Consider the following 26,407-nt stretch of genomic DNA (forward strand, 5'->3'; position numbering starts at 1 on the left):
TAGGGTGGTGTTAATCAGGACCCGATATCTGCAGTCTTTTGATGGTATTGAATGGTGGTGATGAGGTCTTGATCTTGTTGTGATGGCAATGGTTTTGTTACCTTTGATGCTTTACTTCTTGATAGAAGCAAGTACTCGACTGCTTCATCGTACCTTCATGTTACTGAAATTGCTGCGTGCGCGTGGCACCGCACGTGGTGTTGTTATACCCTACGCTGTGGAAGGTGCAACTACGATGGCTTCCTGACTTTTTGATTTGTCGACGAGTGCAGGTGGTGTTTATGATATGGAAGAGCTCATCGCTTGAAGTGCTGATACAGAAGCTGTCCTTTAATGATTGTGATAAATTGAAAAACATTGTACACCTTGACGACTCATCTTAGTATACCGACGAGCCGAGTGCAGGGGTCCAGGCAACGAACTTCGTTCTGTAGAGAAACACTGCTCTCAAGGATTTGGAAGTCGCTGCTGTGCCTATCAACATGTATGAAATTGCTATGGTAGCACATCTACGTTCTCGCAAGGTCCACGTTTGAAGAGTGTAGGCCACTGCCAAGTGGTTCATAGAGTAGCAAAATGCAGGGACAAAGTATGCGGATCTTCAACTGCAGGGTTATACCATGATCAGCAAGTAGATCATCTTCGGCTACGCACGCATCCTGTAGGTGATTGCGTTGTAACGCCATGAACTGCTTCCGAGTCGCAATGTTGATGAATAAAAGTTAGATGGCTGAGCAAAGGGGTCGAAATATGTGACGTCGGTGGCTGTCGCATCCGATCACTTCCACTGCACGCGTCCGGCGCGTTGGTGCCCAGCAGATTCCCGAACTTCCAAGTAGAAGTTGTGGGTCCCTGATAACCATTCTCGCTCCGTATCGTCCACTACACTGTCCACGGTGCACGCCGTCGTTGATGATATGAAGATTGAGGTCTATGCTGAACCCCAATGCCATCATGGTCTCCACTATCCCCCTTGGGGCACAATCCTCAGGAGACACCGTGAATCGGACCAGAACTACTACTTCATCTGGGCACAATGTCGATTTCTCTCCCAGAAAGTCCTTCCATGAAAACTACCGCATTTCCTGTCTTGACAATCCGAGCCCCTATCTGAGAAGATCGACCCTGAGGCTCAAACGCGTGTGCTAAGACCGTCGTATTTCCGACCTCATCGGTCCTTCTTATACAGGCTTCTACTTGAAATTCTGCTTTCTAACGGTGGCACTCAACCACCCCAGCTCAGTGGCGGCGCATCTGATTTCTCCTTCGCAACCCCGTAATTTTTATTGAATCTCCAGTTCTGATCTGGGGTCAGAAAGCGCGTCGGTCGCTCTGTCGTTCGCTCCTTCCCTTCGAACTGTTATTTGCATCTTTGTTCGTCGCTTTCGTCGGCTTCGAAAAGGTGGGGTGGGGGAAACTCAATCCTCACGCATTCGGCCACACTCTGTCCGACCACATCTCAGACGCTCGAGTATTCTTTGTTCTCAGTCGGGCGAGGCACCAAGCCTCTGCTCAGTGAGTATCTTCCGCGATGAGTTCAGCAAACACACCACGGATCGAGCTCAATCCGTTCGAGGATCCTCCGGAGACTGTGAACAATGCGCCCTACTTTAACTCGAATCAGTCGAGCGATTATCTCAGCAGTATGGAACCTAGTCGGCCTGGCAGTGCTGGAGGACTCAGGCCTAAAGACAAGAAAAAGGTCATTTTTCATCCGGATGCAGAAGAACCACCGCTGTTCAGAAAACACCGTCCGGCCAGCATCACATTGCCTACGAGGATCACTTTGACGCCGCCTAGTGGATTGAGTCCCGGTTTTGCGGTCTCCGATAATCCATTCACTTCACATTCTCGAAACTCGAGCGGAACGGGCGAGGCATTGCTGTCATCTTACCGAAGTCATGCTCCTGAGGTGTCATCGGAAGTTTCGGATCAGATAAAGGCCGCTTTTGCTCCACCATCCTCACCGATCGCCACATCGCCCACAGTACCACGTATACCTCCGCGACCTGTCCTCCGACGTGGCGACTCTGCGCTATCGGTTGTCTCCAATAATGAACCTGAAAATACCGTTCAGGGACGACGAGCCCGCGAGGCTCATGAGCGAGGCAAAAGGCTGGAACTGGACGAGCGCGTTTCTTCTGCTCCGGCTTCCAGAGCCACCTCTCCCGCGCGCAGATTCGGCCTACCCAAGCTCAAGCTGAACCTTAGCGATATACCGCTCCAGGACTTCAGCAAGGTCAACGTAGAAGAAGACGCGTACGAGCATGATCCTTTCCGTCATCTCAATGATCAAGAGTCCAACGAACTGCACGCTGCACATAAGCTTGTGCGAGCTCATGCTGCTCAGCAAGCCTTGCATCTTGATTCTTCTTCAGGTTTGACTTCTGTCGGCACCACCCCTAACGAGGAGCGGGAAGCCTATCTCGACTACGTTCCCAAGCCTGAACGTCACCGCGCAGGAGTTTTGGGCGCTCTGCTCCGACTTTACAACAACGATGGCCAATCCGACTCCCGCCATGATCGCTCAGCTAGCCTACCTCAGCCTGCGCACTTCCGTGATGGAAGCAGTGGATTCAATACCCCACAGCACTCGCCACCTTCTTCTGGGTACAACACTCCAAGCGGTAGACCTCTCTCTGGCTATGGTACACCCGGTGGCAGACAGTCGAGATTGTGGCATTCTAAGAGTAATAGCGCCTCGACATCGTCTTTGGCCTACTTGGTTGGTTCCTCTGTCAGCGGTGGCACTCCAATTGCTGGCATGTCCCTCGGTGAACAAGTCACTGAAAACCTACGCCAACGAAGCGAGTCGGAGAAGAAGGCCAAGAAGTCTCGCAGCAGTAATGTGCTCAGTCGCATGGGCCGCTCTCGACTCGACGAAGAAATCAGGATTACAAAACACATCAAGGAGAACCTGGCCAGACAAAAGTATCTCCTCAAGCTTTGCCTGGCTTTGATGATGTACGGCGCCCCAACTCATCGTCTTGAAACGTACATGCGTATGAGCGCCAGGGTACTCGAAGTTGATGCTCAATTCCTTCACATGCCTGGTTGTATGATATGTTCATTCGACGACCTTTCTACTCACACGACCGAGGTGAAGATGGTCCGCACTGGTGAAGGGTTGAGTCTTGGGAAACTCAGAGACGTCCACGAAGTCTACAAGGAAGTTGTCCACGATCGCGTGGGAGTTGATGAAGCGACTGATCGTCTTAATGAGATTCTCAACAAAACGCCGCACTTCGGCAACCTGAAAATAATATTATTCTCTGGTGTCGGCACCGCATCTGTCGCTCCATTCGCATTCGATGCTGGCTGGATGGACTTGCCTATCTGTTACGCCCTCGGCTGCATTGTGGGATACCTTCAGGTCGCTTCCAGCAGGCACGATGGCATACAGAATATGTTCGAAGTCCTTGCTACCATCATCGTTTCGTTCCTTGGTCGAGCTATCGCTTCCATTAGCGGAGGTCGCTATTTTTGCTTCGCCGCTCTTGTTCAGTCGTCAATTGCGCTTATCTTGCCAGGCTATATAGTACTTCGCGCCTCGCTGGAATTGCAATCCAGGAGTATTGTTTCTGGAAGCGTAAGGATGGTATATGCTATCCTCTATACCCTCCTTCTCGGCTTTGGAATCACGATAGGAACCGTACTCTATGGCGCCATGGACTCCAATGCGGTGTCGTCAACTACGTGCCCTGCTAGTCGCACGCTCAGTAGCCCTTTGCAGATGCTTTCCGCACTCATCTTCTCCTTCTCCCTATGTATCCTGAACCAAGCCAAGTGGAGACAAATGCCCGTCATGATCGTAATATCGATGATCGGGCGTACTATCAACGTGGTTTTGAAAAACAAGTTCAAGGGAAACACACAAATCACTGCTACCATCGCTGCTTTCGCCATTGGTCTCGCTGCAAACCTGCATTCACGTTTTGGAACCAAGATCGAGAACAAGGCACTGGACGTCTGGGAGACTTACATACGACCGCAATTCAGAGCATTACACAAACGAGCTCGGGGCAAATCAACAGCTCTGCGTAACATGCATTCTAAGAGAAAAGTAGAGAGCATGGAGTTTGGAGAAGCGTACGATAACGACAGCATCTTCACTCCACGCATTCGACGTGTGGGCTATGGTCTTGCAGCCGCAGCCATGTTGCCCGCCATTCTGGTACAGGTACCTAGTGGTCTGGCTGTATCTGGAAGTCTGCTCGCTGGTGTCCAAGCTGCGGATCAGATTGCTGGTAAAGGTTCAAACGGTAGCACAGTGACTGACGCCAAAGCAATCACAAGTGGTACCAGTCTCAACACGGTCAACCTTAATATTGCGTTTTCCGTCATTCAGATTGCCATTGGAATAACAATCGGGATCTTTGCTTCGTCACTCGTGGTCTACCCATTCGGCAAGAGGAGAAGTGGACTGTTCAGTCTTTGAGCGGTTGCTTTATCCTCCCATACTTCGCCCCTCTTTTTGATCAGAAGAGAAGAGCCTATTCTGCTCGTCTGTTCCCCCTCGCCTCTTCCCAACCTCACTACACATTGCACAAGAAGTGCATTCCCTCCTGTTTTTTTTGTCTGTTCTCTCTTCCTAAGTTGTTGTCAGTCTTGTTACGATAGACTTTTTGCATGGTCCCCCGGTGTCGGATATTTGTTTCTGTCCACTTAATCACTCATTAATCTGCACTTTGTCCTTTTTTTCTGTGTTTCGGTTCGGCGTTTGTGTTTTGGAAAGGCAATTCACGACGATCATGATTAGATTATTATACTATAGACATAGACAGGAGTGGCTTCCTTTGATACCTAGAATTCGAGAATAAATCTTCCTACACTTCTTTTTTTTTTTTCGTGGTGCACTGGAATGTTTAATGCAAGTGATATGAGCACGAGAGCAATGTTTGTCTTGATTGAAGAGTGTCTGCTAAAAAGAATGGTATCGTCATGTCCCTAGTTTTTCCTCTCATCTTCTATTTCGCAGGTCTCATCCTCTCCCACATGTCATATATAGTTTGAAAGACACTAGTAGCCAATTTCAAAGTCTCCTCATCAACATCACCACCACCGAACCTGCGTTGAAATCTATCAGGATGCCAATTTACACTTTGATCTTTGAGTGTCTTGATCCTTGCTTGGTCGTCCAATGGCGCATTTGTGAAGAAGTCTTGCACGTTTTGCTTATTCACGTCTGTAGAGACGAGAGATTGAACCGGCCAGGGGATTTCCTTGAGTAGAGCTTCTGATGAGGTGGAGGGAGGAGAGGATTTGAGAGCTGCCCAGCGTTGGAGATATGCAAACCAGGCTGAGTGGTATCTCTTTGATTGTTTTCGAGCAGCACCTCTGGCCAGCGCGGCATCGACATCAGAGACAAAGGCTGCATCATGACGAGACTCTCTTGTTTCTTGTGGGCGAGGTATACGACGCGATCTCGTTGATCTCTTCTCATATCCCTTTTCCGCATTCCCCACCCATTCGAAATCTTCTTCATATTCATCATCGTCATGTTCCTCACCACCATGACGCCTCTTTGCTCTCTCTCCTTGTTCTTCACGAGAAAGTTTTTCCCTAAGCAACTCGGGGTTTTTCTTTTCCCACATTTTTGTTTTTACGTAGCAGACGTATTGGTCGTCTGACATTTCCTCGAGATGGCCGTGTGGGGTTTGGATGGTGGGGCGGGGGTACGAGTGTATGGAGTCGCCGTAGATGGCTTGCCAGTAGGCTGCTCCTTCGTCGTCGGCCATGGCGTCAAAAAGAGATTCTCGGAATGCCGTGTCGGTGTCTTTTGGAGATGTTGCTTTGTTGGAGTCGTGGAGGGGGGAAGTTGATGCTGTGTGTTTTCTGGCATTGCTCTCCTGGTCCTCTGGGCCGGTGTGTCCGTGTCTGTGACTGTGTCTGTGTGATCGATGTCTACTCTTGCTCTTGCTCTTGCGCTTGCGCCCATCACTCCCTTTCCCATCTTTGAATCGAAACCGCATAGATGACGGTGACCTCGACCTTCTCCTCTCCCCTCCGCTTTTTCTAGAGCCATCTCTTTCCTCACGTATCCTCGTCGATCGCTTCCTCGTCATACGATCATATTCATCCAAAATGCGCTCGTGCTCGCGCTGCGTCTGTTCATGCGATTGCCGCGCAAAGTCCTGATCGCGCAGTTGATCTTTGATGCTGTTGATACTGTCCGCGATACTGGGCATCGTGTGCGTGTGCCTTGCCGACCGCAGGCAGTGACGGGGGTGTTTGTTGTGCTTTTCCTTTCTTTGGAAAAGTGGAGAGGGAGGTTTGGAGATGGGTGACGCCAAGGTGGAATTGCAGGCACCTGCGTCATTGCGATTTCAAGGGTCCAGTGGGGGGGGAAGTGATGGTGGAAAGAGGGAGGGACGACCTACTAGAATAACAAGAACTTCTAGGAATTCATGTACTATTTCGATGACACGACCTAGATAACAAAACTGCGATGAACTAGCCAAACGCTTATAGCTGTGCATTAGACAGTGGTGCTTGATTGAACCCTTTCACTCTGGGGTCAGAACTGTTAAACACTTCCCACTCAGCAGTGCAAAAGTTTAACCACTCTCAGTGCACCTTTGACCAGCTTCCACACTACTTAGCGCCATACTAATTCTCCATATGCTCAGCACGAATTGACTTCCTCCGTCGATATAAAAGCATACCATGACCCAATCTATCTTCCTCTCTGTCAAAGGACTCACGGCTTTTAGGGCATTGTTCTATACATTGACACATCCTCATACTTGGCCATCTACTCTCTGCAAGCCCTAAGGCTTTCTCGTTTGTTTCATGCATACAACACAGATCTACAAGTTTCTGTCACTACCTTGGTACCTGTCCAATTTGACACCGAGGAAAGCAAGGGTGGCGGTGTGGCGGTGTGGAAGCGAAATGGAAGCATGTCAGGACAAGTGCCAAAGCTTATGTGACAAGCCAGGGCAGCGACAAGGGTCGGATTTGCCCTAATCACCAAAGTTACAGCACAGACAAGACAGTTCGTGTTTGGTAAGAAACCGCAAGAGACAAATATTGAAGAAGTTAAAGTATTCATTCAGAAATGGTTCGTTATACTACATTAAAGATAATCGTTCGTGACTGTAATCGTGTTCTACTTTGGGTATCGATTGGGTGTTCCAGGAGTTTACTTCATGAAACCCTTCTTGCCATCACCGTCGGCATCCTTGAGGGGGTTAAGCTTGTCCAAGAGGGAAGGCTTGGTCTTGGTCTTGGTGGTGTCGGTGGTGTTGTGGCCAGTAGCGTGCTCGCCCTCGCGGACGTCATCTCTGAGGCGCTCACCAGTGGTCTCGCGGCCGGTGGTGGAACCGGTCAGGCCAGATCCAGTGGAGCCGTGGTGACCGGTGGAGCCAACAACGTGCTCTCCCTGGCGGACATCATCTCTAAGACGCTCGCCAGTGGTGCCAGTCTGGCCGTAGCCGGCGCCGGTGGTTGAGGAACCGAGACCAGAGGTAGCACCGTGGGTGCCAGTGAGGCCGGAACCAGTTGAGCCGTGGGTGCCAGTGTGGACAGCACGCTCACCCTCACGGAGGAGGCCCTCAGAGCCGGTAAGGCCGGTGCCGGTGTGCGAGCCAGTGAGGCCGGTGCCGGTGTGGGATGACCCGGTGAGGCCGGTGCCGGTGTGCGAGCCAGTGAGGCCGGTGCCGGTGTGAGAAGAACCGGTCAGACCAGTTCCTGTGTGCGAAGAGCCGGTAAGGCCAGTGCCGGTGGTGGCACCGCCAGCGTAGCCGGGAATGCCAGTGTCTCTACCGTTGGCAGGGTCGAGGAGAGCGCCGGTGCGGGTGGTGTGCTCATGGCTGAAGTCGTGAGCGTGGTGGGCAGTGCCGTGGTGGAGCTGGTGACGCTCCTGGGGGTCGGAGCCGCTGAAGCCAGATGACTGGAGGTTGCCAGCATCGTATGGGGCACCGCCAACACCAGCACCTCTGACACCAGAGATGGGCTCAGTGCCAGACTGAGAGAGACCACCGGTCAAACCCGAGCCAGTCGAGCCGTGGTGGTGGGTGCTGGAGCCAGTGAGGCCTGAGCCAGTCGAGCCGTGGTGGTGGGTGCTGGAGCCGGTGAGGCCTGAGCCAGTGAGGCCTGAGCCAGTCAGACCGGAGGTGGAGCTGTGGTTGCCAGTGAGGCCTGAGCCGTGGTTACCGGTGAGACCAGCGTTGGAGCCATGGCTGCCCTGCTCAAGACCGCCACGGGTGAGGTGGTCGTCAACACCATCGTGGCCAGTGCGGCCGCCGGGGATGCTGGAGTTGTGCTGGCGCTTCTGACGGTCCATGGACTCGACGGAGCCACCCTCGAGGGCGTGCTCAGCAGTGTTGTCGGTTCTGGGGTCGCTGTTATGGCTGTGCTTGGCAGCGGTGGCCTCGTCATTGATGCCCTGCTGCTCGCTCGAACCAATCTTGACTTCATGACCACCAGAGTGAGGGATGTTGCCCTGGGGGTGGGCCTCACGGCGAGGGTCATGCTCGCCAAGGTCGCCGGGAAGATGAGCTGAACAGATGTTAGCAATGGGAATTGAATTGAGGCTTGAAGAGCTTGGAGCTCGGAGCTCTACTTACAAGGAACGTTGGACATGTTGTGCGGTTGTATCGAAAGTATGAGTTCAAGGTGTAAAGGTAAAAGAAGTTGTTTGGATATCAAAGATGAGAAGTGTCAAAGAAGATTGTATGGTATGAGGAAACAGCTGTTGGAGGGAGTTGTGGCAGCTATTTGTACCAAAGTCATCGACCTCTCCCTAGCTATGATGTACGACCCCACCATGACGTGCTTGGTTGGAAGGAGCAAACAGCCAAACCTGCAACTGCCCCGCATCCCGGATTTCTTCACCAACTATGGCCTGCACTTTCATCATTCCAATTCGCCATCTTTCCATATGACATTTTCCTTGTTTCTACCCTAAGGATAATCTCCTCCATCCAACTTCCGTCGCATTGGACGCGTAAAATCATACGATATTTTACTACGAAACTTGGCAGTGCGGTTCAAACATAGAAATAGATAGGCAGAGCCTCGTCAGAGCACGCTTCGGTTACGAAAGTCTAGACTTTTTAGCTTTCCTGCTTTCAATCCTTCCGTGTCATTCTTTCTGCCCTGCTTGTCCAAACAATCGACGTCAATGTCGTCTTCTAGCTCCGTCTTTGGTCTTCCTGCCACGCAAGCCTCACCTCATCTTGTCAAGCCACATGAAATTGCTGCACGTTGGACCTGTCATCGCTCCAACAACACAACGGCCAAGAACCTTGGGCAATTGGCTCTGAAACTCACATGACCCTGGTGAAATCATGCTTAAAGAATACGGCCAAGCCCATCTTGGCTAGTCTTGTTTCCGTATACCAAACTTGGAGGTGGAGGAAGCTTCTGACGAGTTTCTCTCCAATTGAGTCGACGTGTCTTCATTACAAGACAAACACTCATGTGTGCTCAAATAACCAGGTCGATGCAAAAGGCTTGCTTTTGGGTCGTGTAGACATACATTAGAAAATAGCGACAAAAGAAATGTCCAAAATCGTTCATGAAATCATCGGCCAGCCAGACGTTCCATCGCTTGCCCTTGGACCAAGCCAACCAACGCAGCATGTATCATCGGCGTCTCATTTTTCTCGTAACTGATCTCCACCTCGACAGTGCGTATGACAGCTTCAGGATCTTGTTGTGCCACGAAGCCATTATGAGCTGGTGTTGCGCTCAACGCAACGACACCTACGCCGGCTCCTGTTTTGCTCTTTTCGTCATTCTGTGTATGGGTGTGGATGCTCCGCAGTGATATTGTGTCATCCCAAGGCTCTTTGGTCTTGCGATTTACGGACAGCATTCTGGTTGCTCGTTCGCGCGCTTCTTGGGCAAGGGGTCGGAGAAGAGGCAATGACGTGACGGTGAGGACGACATTCAGCTCAACTGACACCCAAGTAATATATGGCGTAAGTTCGTCTGAGGGGGTAGTAAGTATTGATTCAACAGGTCATAAAGAGGCGCTTCGAGTAGACCTACAGGTATAGTCACCAACATCATTGAGTATATGCGCGGCGACTGTCCTGACGACGGCTGCAATCATAGCTCTGTTCAGACACTTTATCAGTATCACTGTCGTATGCGAGATTCTGAGGTGCTCTTACATGATGCTCAAGCAGAAGAGAGAGGCGACACCAATCTTGTTTGAGGTGGCCAATTTGGTATGCACAATCAACATGGCGGGTTGAATGGTCAGGAAGAGGTCGGTAAATGTGTTGAAGGCTATGACTATTAGTACGGCATCTACGGCACAGACTTGCTCGCACTCACATCCAGCAAAGTAAGCATAGTCTGTCTGAACCTGAACAGGCAAGCAATATTCGAAATAGTTTCCGAGGTTCAGGAGCCACAAGTCTTCAATATGCGTTCCACAAGTACTGAGAAGCAGAACAGATGCTAGAACATTGACAATGATCTGAAGAACGATAAAGATCCAGATTGGCCACTTCTTGGTTCGAGGATCGGTCTCTGCAACGCAAAGGAGGAAAGCACAGAAGCTGAGTCGTCCGAACAAGGGACAGAGATAGCTCCACACCAAAGAGATAAATCCATATTTAAGAGCAAGATATCTTTGGGCGGGTTCCAGGAAGTAAACATGGCGACCAAGACCATTGGTAAAGGAGACTTGTAGGAAGACAGCATGGACCCAACCAAGTACCTAGGCTCTGAATTAATACACAAAGTCGAGCGCGGGAACATGAATTAACCTACCAGAGCGACAGCCATAAGTCCATCATCCAGGTAGAGCCGACGGGTCGTCCGATACTTGACCGCCAATCTAGTGGTGACCACAATCGTCGACATCGCAAGCAAAACCCATACTATCCTCACGACAGGAGGGGACAGGTCAATGTCTTCATTGCTGGCCCGCGCAATTGAAAACAGACGGTCGAGCAAAGCCGACTGTTGAGTTGCATTCAACTGCAATATCAACGGCTTCAAGTCCGTCACACCCTGGTACTTTGACATTCTGACACTCACCCGGAAACCGTGCAAAGATTGTGGGCGCCAGTCCTTATATCAACCAAATCGAGACCTGGGGACAGGTTTCATGCATGAACATCTCGATAATCATATCCACGTGCCGCTGCGGAGCACTCTAAGTAATCGATCGACGGCGAGAAGCGAAAGGAGGGTTCATGCTCAAGCAATGCCAATGGCGTTTTTTCCTTCTTCTAGCATGGTCTCTGGTCCTGGGCGGCGAGCAAATGTCTGTATCTAGATGACTCGCGACAGCAAAGTATGAGTCGTGGGACACCACGTTCCCAGCGTGGTGGGTCCATTGCGATCTAGCGGCAATGAAAACCAAGATAAATTGTGGCTGCGATTACTCGTAGACATGGCTAGATGCGGTGCTAGGCGGGGTGCTTCTTCCGAGGGAAAGCATTGGTAGGACACATATAAATGTTATCGGCGTTGTTGGCAGTATCAGAGTCTCATAGTCTTTTCTGGTGAAACTACATCCTCCTACGCGGCGCTTGGTCTCTTGGTCGGCCATACCAAGAAGTATTAGAACCGGGTCGTGCTCTTGTTTGACTGGACCCTGAGAAATGTCTGTCTGTCAATGCAAGATGCGCGCGGCTATCAAGTCTAATTTGCCTTTACGGCACAAACAGATATCATGTGCTATGGTAGCGAATTACATCCGTCAAGTCAGATGTAGATGATAAGGTGCAAGGTTCAAGAGATCAAAGTTGAGCCGCCTACCTGCCTGATTGCGAGTTTGTGGTGGGCACCAAGAGTCAATGCAAAGCATGCAAGCCTCTTGACGAAGATCTCCCGAAACTTGACACGAGCAGCACGGCTCGAATTATCTTTTGAAGGAAACAAAACAGTTAACGGGCTACTGATCCATCGCGCCATCATGTACAGAGACCATTTGGAATGGTGCGGTTGAGATGGCCGAGAAGATAAGGAAAGTGGACACACCACGTTTGAGGTGTGTGGTGGACAAACCAAGAAATTCGCAAGGCATATGTCTCACTCTCCCACAACTACCCCGTCCGTTCTCGTCCGGCCGGCAGTCGCGATTCAGATATTAGTTGCTGCGATTCGTGTGGCTGCTTGATGGAAATTCACAATCATCATGACTCTTGTGCTTGGCGAGAGGGTGCCTCGTTGTAATAAAAACGTGGATATCCGAACTAGGTGAAACTACGCGACTTGGAACACAACTTCGGTCCTCGTGAACCATGACTTCCTCCATCAAACCTTTGACGTTGGTACTGCGGGTCTGACATACATGGGATCGATTCTGAGAAGCCAATACACACAGGTAAGATACGCGAAGATCCTCAAAGCCCTACATGACGCGGACCACTTTATCATTGCAGAAATATATTATAGATTATTCGATAGATGACCTCGTATCAAGAGTACGGTAGACCACCCAGACTTCATCTAAAATGCCGATTACCAGCCATGTCCATGAGCCGAGAACTGCCCACTCGTTGCAAACATGTAGCCGCACATACCATTGCTTACAGCATAGGTTCCGAACTGTTTGATTGCAGGAAGAGTGTACTGCAGGGAATTTGCAGATTGAGCAGGGCAAGTGTCGGCGTAGTAGATAAGGCAGCGACCGCCGAGGGGGAGTAAGGCTTGGAAGGCAGATCCTACGCAGTTACTTGACTGTTGGCATTGCTCGCAGCATTGCTGAGCCGAGCCTGCGACGGTGGTCTTGTACTTGGCCTTGCCAGAGATTGAAGCAACAGAGCTGAGTATGTTGTTTGTCTGGCATGCAGCGTAGGCCTTGATAGTGGAGGTGACCTCGGCAGTCACTACCGCATTTGAGTAGGCATTGTACCCATTGGTCGTGGTTACCCAAGAGGTTGTGTATACAGTCTTGCCACGGCCAAGCTTGGGCTGTACCATTGCTGTGACAGTGGCACTGACGGTGACGGTAGCTGTAGCTTGAGCAAGTGTACTTGTCTGTGTAGTCCCAGTGACGGTAGTATCAATGGTCTTCTGGATAAGGACACTCTTCAAGCAGTGAACAGCGTGCGCAAACTGCTTGAGACCCTTGAGACCTAAGCCTCTCTCATCAAGGTTGGCGGAGCCTCCAAAGCCGACTGAGCCGCTGAGACCAGCAAGACCAGAAGCTGAGGCAGTCATGTTGAAGTTGGAAGCAGCAGAAGCCGAGACAGCCAATCTGGAGCTCGATTGCGAAGACACGCTGGTAGGCTTCGAGGCAGAAGTCGTTGAGCTATCGGATGACTGTCCATTGGGATCGGCAGAGTTTGTGGTATCTGAGATGGGAAGGAAGCCAGCAGGAGCTGCGATAGTGGTGTACACGTTGGACACATGTGTTTGCGTGTAAGTATTCACTATCGTCGAAGTTGGAACCAGTACGGTTTGCGTCAAGTCGATAGTGATGGTAGAAACGGCAGTATCTGTTTCTTGGATGATGTGTGTCCAGGTCTTTGTGAAAGGTCGGAGGGTCACGAGATGCTGAGGGTGGAAAGTATGCTTGACAACAAGATCAGGCTGTTGTACTGTTGTAGTGGACATTGAGGTTGACACTGTTTTAGCGGACGTCGTGCCGCTCTCGGTCACGCATGACTCCAAGGCACTCCAGTTGACAGCCCCAAGTGCTAAGGAGAAGAGGGGAAAGGCGGCAATAGTAGAAGACCACATGTTGAGGGGCAGAGGAATATTCAAGTGGGTTGAGATGGGCAAAGCAAAGAGGGAGAGGACTCGCTCATATACCTACAGTTGCTCGTCTTGACCAAAGATACTTCCCACCATTGTGCCATCTGGGTGGCCAGGCCAGCGGTAGGTGATTTCAATCCTAATACGTGCTCGCTGCCATATTCCAGGTATGTTTGACTTGAACTTTACGCAAAAATGTGAAGGGATGAAGAAGTAGAGTTTCTAGATCACATTCGATAGAAAGACGTTGTAACAGCCGATGGGTTGACAGCCGGTGTGATGATGTGTCAAACACTTCGTGCGAGCAGGAGTCCAAGCGATCTTGAATAGCGGGCATACGGATAGACACTTGATGTCGAACACCCAGAGTCGATAACAAATTGATTAGGAGATCCATTCGACATTTAGGTGTGGTTTACAGAATCCGAGGGCGGATATGTTGATAAACGTTGAAACCAAGCATTGCCGTTGACAGCCTCAAGGCTTGAAATCAATAGCCACGTTGTCCCAATCTTCGACCATGACAAAAGTCATGTCCTTTACAACAGCTGGGCATATTGAGAAGCTGAAGCTTTCGAATGGATGGTGGGTGAAAAGTATACACAAAAGAAAGCTGAGTTAATCATCTAGCATGGCCAGTCCTGAGATCTGAGCAATCATCCCTTTCTTTTGCTCATGGATGGAAAAAGAAAATGGGTATCATCTGTAAGCATCAAGTAACCGCCTTCCCATAAGAGCCTTATAACGCCAAACCCCGAATCATGTGTACTGCTCTGTTCAACTGACAGCGCTTGTCTTGCGGGAATGCGTTCCTGTCATTGTGCGTTGTACGCCGCTCATTCTTCTGTCACTGTTGTCTGGTGCTGCGTTCATGGCGTCCAAACCGTTCATAAGATTGCTGTTGTCTTCGTCAGGTGGAGGGCCGGTACGGAAGAGGCCAGCTCCTTTCCCGCCTAGTGCACTGCTCATCATCTCCTTGATGCGTACGTATTGATATTTGCGTTTGAGGGGTATTGGTTGGGACTGCCAAAGCGGTCGTGGTTGTGAACGTGCGATGGCAGCAAGGACAAGGTCCTTTTCTTCGTCCGAGTCGATGGGACCGGTATGAGCGAACTCGTCATCCTGGAAGGGTTGTTGCGCCTCGAGAGCTTGCTCTGGGATATGGGTCAGTGATGTGTTGTGAGGAGAGCTGGAAGAGACGTACTCTGTAGCTTAGCCTGGTTCTTACGCTGGTACTCAGCCAGCAATTTGTCGTAAGGAGCACTTCTGCCCGGCACAGCACGTTTGGCGCCCATACTATGAGACTTGCAGGTCAGACTGCGAGCGCACTGTGCACCGTTGGCGAGAGGAACACCACACTGCTTCTCGACATCGACCGGCGCCTTTGGACGAGGGGCCTTGGCCTTTGGTTCGTCCTTCTTTTTCTTCTTCTTTGCTCCTTCGGTGTGGTCTTCGGCCTTGCGCTTCTTGCCCGAAGTGCCGTCGTTCTTACCAGCCGTCTTGGAGCCTATTGTACCTTCTTCCTCTTCGGATTCGCTGTCGGCATTCTCGCGTTCGGCTCTGCGTGCAGCAGCGTCGCGTGCGTCTTTGGCCTCTTTCTTTTTGCGTTGCTTCTCTTGCTTCTTCTGGATGCATTCTTCAATGTGCGCTTTGGCCTTGTGTCGGAGAACGGGACGTTTGCAGTGGTTACAGCGGACGATGTCGGGCGTGTCTTGCATCGGATGGCCGGTCACGAAGGCTCGAGCGACGTCCATGGGTACCCGGTTGACGACTCCGGTCGTGTCTTTGTCTATGCCTGAGATGGCATATGTAAGCTTGGACTAGTCGAGGCTCCATCTCCAGAGACAAGATGTTGAGCAACTCACCTCCCACGACATCCGTGTCCCAGTTGCCAGGCTTGGACACCTTGGGCAACCGCTTGACCACCTCATCCTTGAGCTTGAGAGCTTGCTTTCTGATATCCGAGCCTAGGGCATCGTCGACGTGTGATCGCGACACAAAGTTGAACGTCTTGGGTTTTCCAGCAGCCGGCGCTTTTGGTGAGGGTCAGCTCTTGCGCGCTTTGTGCTAAGTGTGACGTTGGCGCTCACCCTTGCGACCCGTGCCATTTGGCGCCATAGTGCTAATCGCATAAATCGCACGACTCTTTCAAACCATCGGGCGCTGGAATTTCAACTGCCTGTCTGCGCACTGAACTACAGCAATGAGCTATCGCGCCAAGATCGTGGATGCGTCAAGGGACGACTCCGCGCCTCCGCGTTTGGAGAAGGTTCACAAGCCTTGCCGACATCCCGCCGATCTACATCGAGTTCGTCGAGACCATCACCCGGTCGCCATCATCTATGAGCGATATCATGCCCTCTCACACCTCGGAATGACTGGTGCACTGCTGATACGGGGTCTTTTACCTAACTTCGAATTGCTGAGACTGCTACAATGGTCAATCTTGCTCTCTTGCTGCCATTAGACCAAACCTTCAGCTCCCACATGAATCTGCACTGGCGTCGCTTGGGGCGAGCGTCATCTTTACCATGAACTGACCATTAAGCACGAAAATCGGCCAGTCCAGAAGTACATCAATATGAAGTCTCTCAGATCCCTCGTTTCTCTTGTCCTGCTTCTTCGCTCGACCAGTTTCTCCCTTGAGTGTGGAAGCTTGGTGGTTTGGCGTGATTTCTCAATTCACCAATGAAAGCTTCGGCGGCAGGGCCGAGGTCCACTCTCAAAACATCGACAACGAGCACTTTCAATGCACGCATTGTTATGTAAAAGGCGATGCATTTGATGAGAGTTGCGACTGCGTGTACCAGATTAGGCATCTCTGCTCGGACCAGAGCATCATCTGTGATTGCCTGTGAGTCGCGTCAATGCTATGATCTCATCGATGGGCGAGTCAAGGTAAGTCGCGTACCATTCTCTGAATCTTGAAAGATGTAATTACACACACGAGACTTGAGAAGGGAAGAGACGTGAAGAAGTCGCATACAGGACGTCAGTAGATTGATCCTGTTGGATGCCTCCGCTTCCTTCCGCCGATGATCACGAGTTGCTTGCACCCGCTGCTGATCTATATCGCTACCGCTCCTTCTTCTCCGATCCCGAGCCTCGATTTGACGCATCTGCTCCATATGCATGAGATTCTGATGCACTCTGTCCACGACTGTTTCGCTTCTCGAGAGCGACTTGGGAAAGGGACTTATGATCAACCAACTTGCCGAGGTCGGCGACTGCGGTCCTGAATATGTAATAGAGCACATAGCAGGTGATTGCTTTGAACAGGCCTGCGAACGCATTCAACAGGTGAGCCACGGCTCGTTGTACGCGGGCATCTTCTGCACACAGCTGTCGCGTTGGTCAGAATTTGCAACTCTTCAAACAGAAGGAAGACCGCCCATTGCTCACCATAGTCGTACACTCGAGACTCGGAAACAGATGAAATGAGACGGGAATTTGGTACAGGATAACCAGCAGTAGATTTTACGGATAATTGCTTTGTATCGAACTGCAAACGCCAGCAGAACGAAGAAGATGAGAAAGGCATAATTCGTCAGTTGATAACAGCGTTCGTTTACCAAGCCTTCTTGCCTTGGCCAGCCGACTCGACACCTCGAGCAATGTTGTTGGTGCCGTCTTCGACACCATTTCCAAGCGAAGCCAAAGCATCGCCGACAGGCTTTCCAGCGTTACCTGTGACTCCAGTCACGGTGTTACCGACTTGTCATGACTGTCAGCACGAGTGCCTGGAATGGATTGCACATGGACTTACCTCCTCGAGCAGCAGCTCCAGTGACACCGCCTACGGTGCCCAAAAGGCCACCGACTCCATTGCCGAGCGTGGAGGTGACAGCAGTTACTCCTCCAGCAACGCCAGATTTCTTATCATCTCCGAGAGCCATTATGATATCTAAGCATGGTCAGAGTAGAATTTGACATGGTAACCATTGCCAGACTTACAGTGTGAAAGTGTGATGGAGAAGTTCCGAATATGAAGTCTTGCCGACAAAGAATTCTTCCAGAACACCTAACTCTGCTCTTCATTTATATCTGTGAGGACTTACATGGGTGGTTGGTGAGCTGCTAGCCATGACGTCGATGGATGTGGCTCATCATGCATGTGATTTATTCATTGGCAAGGGTGTATGCAGACAAGTTGCACCACAAGTACAATTTACCCGAGCAGTGGCATCCATGTCCTTCTCCAGCCATCCAAGACAGCACATGTAAAGTAAAGTAGGTATCGGTATACCCGTTGCACAAAGAGAGTTTGGCGGGTCAAAACAGTGACGTAGCGAAATCATGGAGATATCGGCAGATGACTGAAGATGACTCCTTGAACCTCCGACACCACAACAATCATGGCGACGAGAACGACGAGTACGTTGAGAAGCCTTGCGAGGCCCTCAGTTCTATCACGCTGGTGTCAACCGACATGTTCAGCACAATGGACGCGCACTCTGATCGCATCCAAGCCTGGCGCGGAACACCCAGACTTTGCCTTTGCTTTTGAGTACGTCGCATAGCTCGTCTATGCTCGAGGCTGATGCTAAAATGCAATGTAGTATCGATGGAGTCCTGCTGCGCTCCTCAGACCCTCTACCAAGAGCCCATAAAGCCCTTTCTTTCCTACAGACCGAACGTATCCCCTTCATCCTCCTCACCAATGGCGGCGGCAAGCACGAGTCGGACAGAGTGGAAGAGCTCAGTCAAAAGCTAGACATCGAACTGGATACATCCATGTTTGTGCAAAGCCACACTCCATTCGCCGACATGAGGGAGCTACACGACAAGACCGTCCTTGTTGTAGGAGGCGACCACGACAAATGCCAGCTTGTCGCTCAGAAATACGGCTTCAAAGCTGTCGTAACACCTGGCGATATCGTCAACGCCTATCCCGACATCTGGCCATTCACAAAGATCTTTGCCGAGTACTACCAAAGGTTCGCAAAACCACTGCCAGCTCCCATTGAAGCAGACCACCCGGACAAGTCTCTCAAGATCGACGCAATTTTTGTATACAGCGATCCTCGTGATTGGGGCTTGGATACGACAATCATCGCAGATTTACTATTGTCAAGAGAGGGAATCATGGGAACATTGTCGAGCAAGAATGGAGACAAGACACTTCCGAACAATGGCTATCAACAAGACGGCCAACCCAAACTATACTTCTCCAACCCTGACTTGTGGTGGGCTGCAAAATACCACTTGCCGCGATTGGGTCAGGGAGGCTTCAGAGAAGCTTTCGAGGGTGTCTGGGCTGCCATTACTGGAGGACAGAATGCTGGCGTCAAGTTGCAAAAGAAGGTTATAGGCAAGCCTTACCATGAGACGTATGAGTTTGCAGAGAAGAGGCTGCGCGCACACAGAAATGATCTGTACACTGGCGAGTCGATAGAGCCTTTGCGCAAGGTCTACATGGTCGGTGACAATCCCGGTAAGTTGAACTATGTATCGCAATTTGTTCGACGTCAGCTAATAATGACGCAGAATCTGACATTGCTGGAGGTAACAACTACAAGAGTACCTTCGGCAGCAAGTGGTCGTCCATCTTACTCCGTACTGGCGTATACTCTGGAGGCGAGCCTGCCCATAAGCCTACGGTCATTGTCGATGATGTCTACGATGCTGTGCAGTGGGCCATTGAAGACGCCAAGAAGAACTAGACATGATAGATCACTTACACCCCTCCCATACACCTTCTCCATTATAGATAATACACATATTGATAGTCAATAGATTCAGCTTCAACTACAGTAACCGAAAAGATCTTTCCTCCCTGGGTATCTCAGCAAGTCATAGGAATCATAACATCATCAGTCAAACACTCGCTTCCTCCAACCCCGATCTGAACTTCCTCTCTTACCATCAAAACCACTTGGATTGAGTAATCCTTAATCGTGATGGTGAGACCTTCAAATGCGGCGATGGCACCTGAGAAGGCGGCGCAGTATCCACATCCCTCTGTGGCGGCAAAGTCCCACTCGACGGAGGAGCCCACCCTTTGTCCAACACCCTCCCAGTATAAGATGGTCTCCTGCTCTGCCCCGGTCTCTGCCCCGAAGCACACCTGAACTCGACAAAAGGATACGCATTCTCCTCCAACACCACAGGACCATTCCAACACTGCGGGGGCGCATGCAAACGTACTCTGTGCTGTACTTGCTGTGCTGGTATTTCTTGTGCCCGTGCAGCTCTGGCGGGCAGTGAAGATTGTGGTCTAGCAACTCTTGAGCTAGGCTGATGTGTATCTTCAAGTCTGACAAGGGGGTCAAACCTCCCACCTAACCATGCAGAATACTCGTTCGCATTCCCTGGCAGCCTATTCATCTCTGGCCTCCACCCCTCCGGCACGCAAATCTCCCCCCCACTCGCTACACGATCAAATCTCGGTCTTCCTCTGCCTTCTCTCCTACTATCATCTCCATTGGCCACTGATTGCAAAGTAGGATAAGCCGAGGAAGTGGCCAGTAAAGCTTCATTGGCAAGTTGTGCTTTGCGGACTTCTTCGGCGTGCAAGCAAGAGGGACATTTCTTGAGCGTGTGCCAGGGGATTGGAGAGCGGTAGGCCCAGGAGAAACCGTAGCCATCGCAGGGTTTCTTGCGGAAGATAGCCTTTCGGCAGAAGCGGGGGTCTTGGAGGTGGGTGCAGCCGCAGGTCCAGATGAGGATGCCTTTCTCGCACATGGCTGTTGGTTGTGTGGTGTCAAGATTGCCACAAGCAGAGGATATGTCTCGAGTGGCCGGGGTCGCGAGGAGGTGCGTTGAGAAAGTAGTGCTGCTCTGTTTGCCCTTCAAAGAGTGTGGGTTTTGCGGTTGAAGAGGTGTTTGTTCGGTATGCAGTACTTGCATATAAAAGAAAGGATTTATACATGACGAAGACCTAATATCCCTTGCCCTCACATCCAGCAATATCAGCCTGCATCTCATGTTTGTTACACATGGAGCCTAGGGAACATGACCTGTTCGATTGGGCACTATCGCATCTCTTTCTCCCTCATATGTTCTGCCGTGTTGGAATATCCAACCAGCCATTTACCGTCAAAAAAGGCGGTAGCCTCCTCGTTGGCGAGGGAAAGTGTGGCAGTTGCTGACGAAGCACAACTATATCAAGAGATGCGGAGGGAAGAACAGAAAACAAATGACTTTCCCTGCTGACGAAATGGTGGAAGAGCAGCGACTTACGTGGTCGGTCGCACCTAAAATGCCATGTGCTTCAAAACACCAAGCCAACCCCAACAAACAAAACCACAATCAACCTTCATTTCGACTCCACCGCCTACGTACCTCTAACCTGTCACAAAGCATTTTGTGTGTTATATCTAGCTGTACTCTTTCTGTCAGGGATAAGGTACAGTAAACACTTGTTGTGTGTGTGAGACCTCCTGATCTTCTTTGCGTGATGGGCTCTTTGCTTCCGCTACCCGCCGCCACGTCTTGCCATTATTGCACCCGGACCCGCGCTGTTGGGTGCAGAGAGGGTTTGAAGATGCAGGTGTGGAAAGAGGCGTCATGCAACGAACCTGTCACGTCACGGGGATCGACTTTGCAGGGCTTTGTTACCTGTATTTCAATCACAGAATCCGATGTCGGTTTTCACTTTCTAGTGAAAGACAGAGCAAACAGGTCTTTGGCGTGAAGATGCAAGTGGGGATTGGTCGACTGGCTAGAAGATATCTGATTGGTCAATCGAATAATCATAATTGTGCTCCGTGCATCCAAGGGAAAAGTGATGGATGTACTCGGTAGAGGTACTGTCCTATCGAGTGCCTTTTCTATGAAATCCAATCCCAGGTGTAATATATGCAGTTAGGTCTATTGTGTTACTCAAATCTGCGGCCTGCGCAGAGGATGAGCCTCTGTGTTCAATACCCAGGTATCCAAGCTCACAAGATCTGGCTCGCTGAAGATGAGGTAAAAGTATTTGAGTGTCTCTCCTGTCCAGAAACTCTCCATGGTGTCTGTTAATTGTGATTGCTCGTCACGCACATCTTGCACGACGGCATACGCAATATCTGTCTTGGCGTGCGAATCAATGGCTTGGAACATACGCCATGCCTTGTCCTGCCATGACTTGTCGCCAGTGATTCTGTACATGTAAAAGACCGATTCAATGGCTTCTGGACGGAGGTAGTAGCGAGAGTCGACGATCTTGGCGAAACCGAGCGGAAGTCTTGATCTCTCGATGAGTGCTTGCGCTTGTTCTTTCAAAGATCTCGTGGCGGTGTCAAGGACTCGGTGAACAGCCAGTACGAGGCCTTTGTGCCATCTTTCTTCGGTCCACTTGCAGTCTTCGTCATCGGTGCAGGGAATGGCTTCGAAAATTTCAGGCATCATTCCACTCGGGGTTGCCTCGTATGCCCAAACGCAACCATCGGTAAGTTGTCTTGCTGTATTGAGATCTTCTGGGGCGTTGAAGATTTTTGCGCCCAGAGCGACCATACCTCCGACAAAGCACGTCAGGTGCTGGCCTTCATTCTTCCGGTCATAGCTTGCACCAATCTGTCTTGTGGAGCCAGAAATGAGGATGTCGAGGTTCTGAGGGTTGAGTGGTCTGTAGAACAGGTGTTCTTTTGCCACAGCCATACTCTGTTCATACATGTTTTGGGTCTGCTTGTCCCTGCCATTGAGAAGGAGAAATTGCTGTTGTTGTTAGTTATCGTGCTGCGATTTCCACAGACTAAGCAAGCGAACCTTTGGAAAATACTCGTAGAGCGAGTCGGCCATAGCACCAAGTGTGAATATCCGGTCATTGGTAAAGTCCAACTTGCGAGCATCTAAAGAGACTGGCCACATTCCAGGAAGTCGTGTTGAGTTCTGTGATTGTTCGAATGCGATCATGATTCTTTGTACAGCATCGTAATACTTGGGATCTCCGGTGAGCTGTGTCAATCGGGTAAACTCAAGGGAAAGAGACCCTATGTCAGCAGAAAGAGCGTTTGAGGGCGCTGTTTGCAAGTCTCCTTTTGCAGCCCTACAGAATGTAAGCCAGGACCTCCGGGCAGCATCACACACAACACTCACTTCAGCCAGTTCCAGTGTCCAACTACGGGCATCGCATTGGGTGTGTCAAACGAGGCATACAGCATGTCGCCAAGTTCAGTCGCCTTTTCCAGCAAGATCGGATGCTTCTCATCGCTGAGATCGTATGCACTCAGAAGACCGCCGACGTAGCGGATGGTCGTTTCAAACACACTTATCGACGGCGATGGAGACATATTGAAGTCAAGGTGTTTCAACGCGTTGACAGCAACCTCGAATTCCTTCTTCATGTCCATGATCCAGAGAGTATCCAGGGAGTCGACCAGCGTTGCTCCCCAACCTCCGAAACCGTTCTTGTATCCTCCAGACAATGGGCGAACCTCATCTTGCAACCAAGCATTCTTCTTGTATCCATTCCATGAGTGCTTGAAGCTGTTCTTGACAGCTGCCAGTCTCTTCTGCCTCTTGAATCTTTCCACAGGTGTCTCCTTGCCGAATGTGTACTGGATTGTTGGTATCTGAGCTGGTGGTCCGCTCGGTAGCGGGATCATTGACGAGTTCAATGGCCACTGTCGGGGCAAGTTCTTCCAGCTGAAGTCTGGCGGTAGAGGAGGGTTCTCCATCGGCGGAGGAGGCGGTGGCGGTGTCCATGAATCATGTTCGAGAAAGTTGAAGACGAGTGATAATGCTATACAGATCAAGATGCAGGTAAGGATCCATCGGCGTGAGATGGAGATCATGGTGAAAAAAATGCAGTGGTAAAGCAGAAAACGAAATAGAGCGTTGATGAATGGGAAGTGGATAAGGATGGAATTGACAGTGACGATATAGAATACACACAAAGAAATACAGCTCTCGGTCGGGGCTGTGGTCGGATATTTCGAAGAAACAGTTCCAGCGAAGGATGTTCATCCAGACTGCACTTACTCTCGTGTTTCTGACTCCCCTGAAACGCCGATCCATCTTGGCGGCGTGCATCTACATGTTCTGTCGAGCAGAGCGAGATGATACTCTATGTAGATAGGACACATGTCTGAGGAAAGCGCGTCCTCCCAGGGTGTACAGAGATGCCATCATAAGTTGTGAGGAGGATTAGGACAATCGGAAAACGGCAGCCGTCACTCTAAGACGTCGCCGAGTCTCGGCGGTTATCTGGTTCGGTAAAGCCAAGCGCGTCAATGCTACCACGCGTCTTTGGCGCGTCTGACTCCATCATCGGAAGCCGGGAATTTCACGTGATAGAGATCTGGCCATTCTATTGACAGAGCCTCATGGTGTTAGAAAAGGTCAACTTGGACAAGTAGACTTGACAAGACCAAGCGAATATGTCGGAGCTGTATCCTTCGCTCACGCAATGTGCGATTGTTGCCACAGCGTTCAAGATTCTGCTATGGCCCGCATAGTAAGCAAGTTCGCTCGATCTGTAAAACAACCCCTTAATTCGAAAGCAGCAAGTCGACAGACTTCGAAGTGCATCGCAATTGGCTGGCTATAACCAACTCTTTGCCTGTCAAAGACTGGTACTATGAGGTCGGTCGTTGTGTATAATTGCCGTCTGGATCAAGGGTTAATCGTGATTTCAGAAAACGTCAGAATGGACTCTCGACTATCCCCCGTTTTTCGCAGCGTTCGAATGGACAATGTCACAAGCGGCTGGCTTTTTTGACAACGATATGCTTCAAGTGAAGAACCTAGGACACTCTAGTTGGCAGACAGTCTACTTCCAGAGAGCTACAGTGATCTTGACTGAGCTGGTGCTGCTATATGCACTTCGCCTGTAAGTTGTTGCTGTATCCGTTTTAGATGTCCAGAAGCTAAAAAGGCAGATTTGTTCGCGGTGCGCCCATTACGGCCAAAAAGACATCTCACGCGGCTGCTATTTCGATTCTTCTCTCTCCTGGTCTTCTCATCATTGACCACATCCACTTCCAGTACAACGGCTTCATGTACGGCATCCTCATTCTGTCCATCGTCTTAGCACGTAGGCAATCAGGACTGCTGGCTAGTGGTATCACATTCGCTGTGTTGCTTTGCTTTAAGCACATCTATCTCTACTTGGCACCGGCATACTTCGTCTTCTTACTACGTGTATACTGCCTCGATCCACGATCATGGTTCAGCATACGTTTCGCCAATTGCGTTAAACTTGGACTTGGAATTGTATTCGTCTTTGGACTCGCGTTCGGACCTTTTGTATACTGGAACCAGATAGATCAGCTTCTGAGTCGCCTGTTCCCCTTTTCTCGAGGACTTTGCCATGCTTATTGGGCTCCAAACGTGTGGGCGTTGTACTCCTTTGCTGATAGAATCTTGATCTACCGTAAGTGACCCTTCATTGGACATTGATCAACTACTGACACAGATAGTGGCACCCTACTTCAGTCTTTCGGTCAACCGAGAGGCTATCAACAGTGTCACACGTGGACTTGTTGGAGACACTTCGTTCGCCGTGCTTCCAGAAATCTCACCAAGGATGACTTTTGTCCTGACTCTGGCAGCCCAGATGGTCAGTCAAATCAACATGAAGTAAATGGTTCTTTGACTGATTTGGACATAGCCGGCTCTAGTAAAGCTCTTCTTCCGACCGACTTGGGATACTTTTGTTGGTGCGCTTACTCTCTGTGGCTATGCATCATTCTTGTTCGGTTGGCACGTCCACGAAAAAGCGATCCTGTTGGTCATTATTCCATTCAGTTTGGTTGCACTCAAGGACCGAAGATATCTCGGGGCGTTCAGACCTCTTGCGGTCTCTGGCCACGTCTCGCTGTTCCCACTACTCTTCACAGCCCAGGAGTTTCCCATCAAGACGGTTTACACCATCTTCTGGCTGGTGGCTTTGCTAATGGCATTCGATCAGCTCGCGCCTGCGTAAGTTCAGCCTCACCAAACGGGACGTAAGATGAATATACTAATGGTCGATGCAGCTCTTCTAGACAGAGAGTGTTCTTGCTTGATCGCTTCTCGTTCGTGTACATTGCTGTTTCAATCCCGCTCATCGCGTATTGCTCACTGGTGCATCCGCTGGTTTTCGGTGCGAAGTATGAGTTCCTACCGCTCATGTTCACCAGTGCTTACTGTGCAATGGGAGTGGTGTCGAGTTGGATCAGTTTCTTGATTGTGTATTTCACGTCATAGATCTTCTAGACAACAATTATATCTGACAGGAAAGTGAATCGTCTTTGGATAGTCCTGTCAATCATTCCCTCAAAAACTGCAGAAATTGTGTTGTTTGCACGGATGCGACCTCAATTGGGATGGAAGCTCGGTGAAGGCACATCACGTCAACGATCTATGGAGTGCTCCACGTAGGATTTAATATATCATAAAAGATGAAGCCGCATAGTAGTGCGATATGGTGAAGTTTTCACGAACGATGCTGGTGGGTATAGTTCGGGAAGTAAGTGGCCTGTCGTGGGACGCAAAGTGAAAGGAGATTTAGTAGACAGTGCGACCAGAGTATTGATTATGATATCGCTCGCTAGAAAATCAGAGCGGTAATTTGGTACTCTACGAGTATGACTAGCGACTTTTTACGGATTACGCGACCAGAATGAGTCCAAATATCGCAGTAGTCGTCGAAGTGGCAATGCGCAGGGTCACTGTCGAGCAACGAGGATATGACGGAGCATGGAAAAGCGTGCTGGGCGTCGCGAAGAGAAAGAGACTAACCACGGGCCGACTAGTTCCCGTAGGCTGGCTGGTCGAACGCGACCAAATACTAGGAAGTCAAGGGCAGCTCATTGTGCCTTCCCCACGA

At 50.4% G+C, this 26,407-nt stretch overlaps 12 protein-coding genes across 12 annotated transcripts; 3 read left to right on the forward strand and 9 right to left on the reverse strand.

The window, feature by feature from the left end:
• The first annotated feature begins 1,084 nt into the window (after nucleotides 1-1,084).
• Nucleotides 1,085-4,831, forward strand: AUEXF2481DRAFT_39903 (uncharacterized protein). The gene has a single exon (XM_013488399.1). The coding sequence runs from the start codon at nucleotides 1,532-1,534 to the stop codon at nucleotides 4,436-4,438; it is 2,907 nt and encodes a 968-aa protein (XP_013343853.1). The 5' UTR covers nucleotides 1,085-1,531; the 3' UTR covers nucleotides 4,439-4,831.
• A 53-nt stretch (nucleotides 4,832-4,884) lies between these two features.
• On the reverse strand, nucleotides 4,885-6,265 carry AUEXF2481DRAFT_39904 (uncharacterized protein). Its single transcript, XM_013488400.1, has one exon. The coding sequence runs from the start codon at nucleotides 6,186-6,188 to the stop codon at nucleotides 4,968-4,970; it is 1,221 nt and encodes a 406-aa protein (XP_013343854.1). The 5' UTR covers nucleotides 6,189-6,265; the 3' UTR covers nucleotides 4,885-4,967.
• An 879-nt stretch (nucleotides 6,266-7,144) lies between these two features.
• AUEXF2481DRAFT_4963 (uncharacterized protein) lies at nucleotides 7,145-8,586 on the reverse strand (the record flags this gene model as incomplete). Its single annotated transcript, XM_013488273.1, has 2 exons — nucleotides 7,145-8,502; nucleotides 8,571-8,586. The coding sequence occupies 2 exons, from the start codon at nucleotides 8,584-8,586 to the stop codon at nucleotides 7,145-7,147; spliced, it is 1,374 nt and encodes a 457-aa protein (XP_013343727.1).
• A 943-nt stretch (nucleotides 8,587-9,529) lies between these two features.
• Nucleotides 9,530-10,989, reverse strand: AUEXF2481DRAFT_29434 (uncharacterized protein; the record flags this gene model as incomplete). The annotated part of the gene is made up of 5 exons (XM_013488336.1): nucleotides 9,530-9,939; nucleotides 10,000-10,067; nucleotides 10,125-10,242; nucleotides 10,291-10,678; nucleotides 10,732-10,989. The coding sequence occupies 5 exons, from the start codon at nucleotides 10,987-10,989 to the stop codon at nucleotides 9,530-9,532; spliced, it is 1,242 nt and encodes a 413-aa protein (XP_013343790.1).
• Nucleotides 10,990-12,432: 1,443 nt separating this feature from the next.
• On the reverse strand, nucleotides 12,433-13,656 carry AUEXF2481DRAFT_4965 (uncharacterized protein; the record flags this gene model as incomplete). Its single annotated transcript, XM_013488274.1, has 1 exon — nucleotides 12,433-13,656. The coding sequence occupies one exon, from the start codon at nucleotides 13,654-13,656 to the stop codon at nucleotides 12,433-12,435; it is 1,224 nt and encodes a 407-aa protein (XP_013343728.1).
• A 627-nt stretch (nucleotides 13,657-14,283) lies between these two features.
• Nucleotides 14,284-15,894, reverse strand: AUEXF2481DRAFT_39909 (uncharacterized protein). The gene is made up of 4 exons (XM_013488401.1): nucleotides 15,762-15,894; nucleotides 15,537-15,704; nucleotides 14,876-15,466; nucleotides 14,284-14,825 (listed from the first exon to the last, which is right to left on the reverse strand). Exons 1-4 carry the CDS (start codon nucleotides 15,787-15,789, stop codon nucleotides 14,449-14,451), a joined length of 1,164 nt encoding a protein of 387 aa, XP_013343855.1. The 5' UTR covers nucleotides 15,790-15,894; the 3' UTR covers nucleotides 14,284-14,448.
• Nucleotides 15,895-15,969: 75 nt separating this feature from the next.
• On the reverse strand, nucleotides 15,970-17,101 carry AUEXF2481DRAFT_216655 (uncharacterized protein). Its single transcript, XM_013488532.1, has 3 exons — nucleotides 16,583-17,101; nucleotides 16,213-16,513; nucleotides 15,970-16,099 (listed from the first exon to the last, which is right to left on the reverse strand). Exons 1-2 carry the CDS (start codon nucleotides 16,962-16,964, stop codon nucleotides 16,263-16,265), a joined length of 633 nt encoding a protein of 210 aa, XP_013343986.1. The 5' UTR covers nucleotides 16,965-17,101; the 3' UTR covers nucleotides 15,970-16,099; nucleotides 16,213-16,262.
• A 138-nt stretch (nucleotides 17,102-17,239) lies between these two features.
• On the reverse strand, nucleotides 17,240-17,567 carry AUEXF2481DRAFT_4967 (uncharacterized protein; the record flags this gene model as incomplete). Its single annotated transcript, XM_013488275.1, has 2 exons — nucleotides 17,240-17,385; nucleotides 17,438-17,567. The coding sequence occupies 2 exons, from the start codon at nucleotides 17,565-17,567 to the stop codon at nucleotides 17,240-17,242; spliced, it is 276 nt and encodes a 91-aa protein (XP_013343729.1).
• Nucleotides 17,568-18,219: 652 nt separating this feature from the next.
• Nucleotides 18,220-19,334, forward strand: AUEXF2481DRAFT_65409 (uncharacterized protein; the record flags this gene model as incomplete). Its single annotated transcript, XM_013488448.1, has 2 exons — nucleotides 18,220-19,105; nucleotides 19,159-19,334. The coding sequence occupies 2 exons, from the start codon at nucleotides 18,220-18,222 to the stop codon at nucleotides 19,332-19,334; spliced, it is 1,062 nt and encodes a 353-aa protein (XP_013343902.1).
• A 137-nt stretch (nucleotides 19,335-19,471) lies between these two features.
• On the reverse strand, nucleotides 19,472-20,996 carry AUEXF2481DRAFT_216829 (uncharacterized protein). The gene is made up of 2 exons (XM_013488533.1): nucleotides 20,854-20,996; nucleotides 19,472-20,560 (listed from the first exon to the last, which is right to left on the reverse strand). The coding sequence occupies exon 2, from the start codon at nucleotides 20,518-20,520 to the stop codon at nucleotides 19,537-19,539; it is 984 nt and encodes a 327-aa protein (XP_013343987.1). The 5' UTR covers nucleotides 20,521-20,560; nucleotides 20,854-20,996; the 3' UTR covers nucleotides 19,472-19,536.
• Nucleotides 20,997-21,462: 466 nt separating this feature from the next.
• AUEXF2481DRAFT_88793 (glycoside hydrolase family 47 protein) lies at nucleotides 21,463-23,390 on the reverse strand (the record flags this gene model as incomplete). The annotated part of the gene is made up of 3 exons (XM_013488492.1): nucleotides 21,463-22,311; nucleotides 22,363-22,642; nucleotides 22,693-23,390. The coding sequence occupies 3 exons, from the start codon at nucleotides 23,388-23,390 to the stop codon at nucleotides 21,496-21,498; spliced, it is 1,794 nt and encodes a 597-aa protein (XP_013343946.1). The 3' UTR covers nucleotides 21,463-21,495.
• A 545-nt stretch (nucleotides 23,391-23,935) lies between these two features.
• AUEXF2481DRAFT_39914 (glycosyltransferase family 57 protein) lies at nucleotides 23,936-25,990 on the forward strand. Its single transcript, XM_013488402.1, has 7 exons — nucleotides 23,936-24,052; nucleotides 24,102-24,180; nucleotides 24,234-24,427; nucleotides 24,477-24,970; nucleotides 25,017-25,156; nucleotides 25,208-25,518; nucleotides 25,575-25,990. Exons 1-7 carry the CDS (start codon nucleotides 23,976-23,978, stop codon nucleotides 25,783-25,785), a joined length of 1,506 nt encoding a protein of 501 aa, XP_013343856.1. The 5' UTR covers nucleotides 23,936-23,975; the 3' UTR covers nucleotides 25,786-25,990.
• The last annotated feature ends 417 nt before the right edge of the window (nucleotides 25,991-26,407 follow it).

Source organism: Aureobasidium subglaciale (genome assembly GCF_000721755.1).
Source record: "Aureobasidium subglaciale EXF-2481 unplaced genomic scaffold scaffold_10, whole genome shotgun sequence".
Lineage (NCBI taxonomy): Eukaryota > Fungi > Ascomycota > Dothideomycetes > Dothideales > Saccotheciaceae > Aureobasidium > Aureobasidium subglaciale.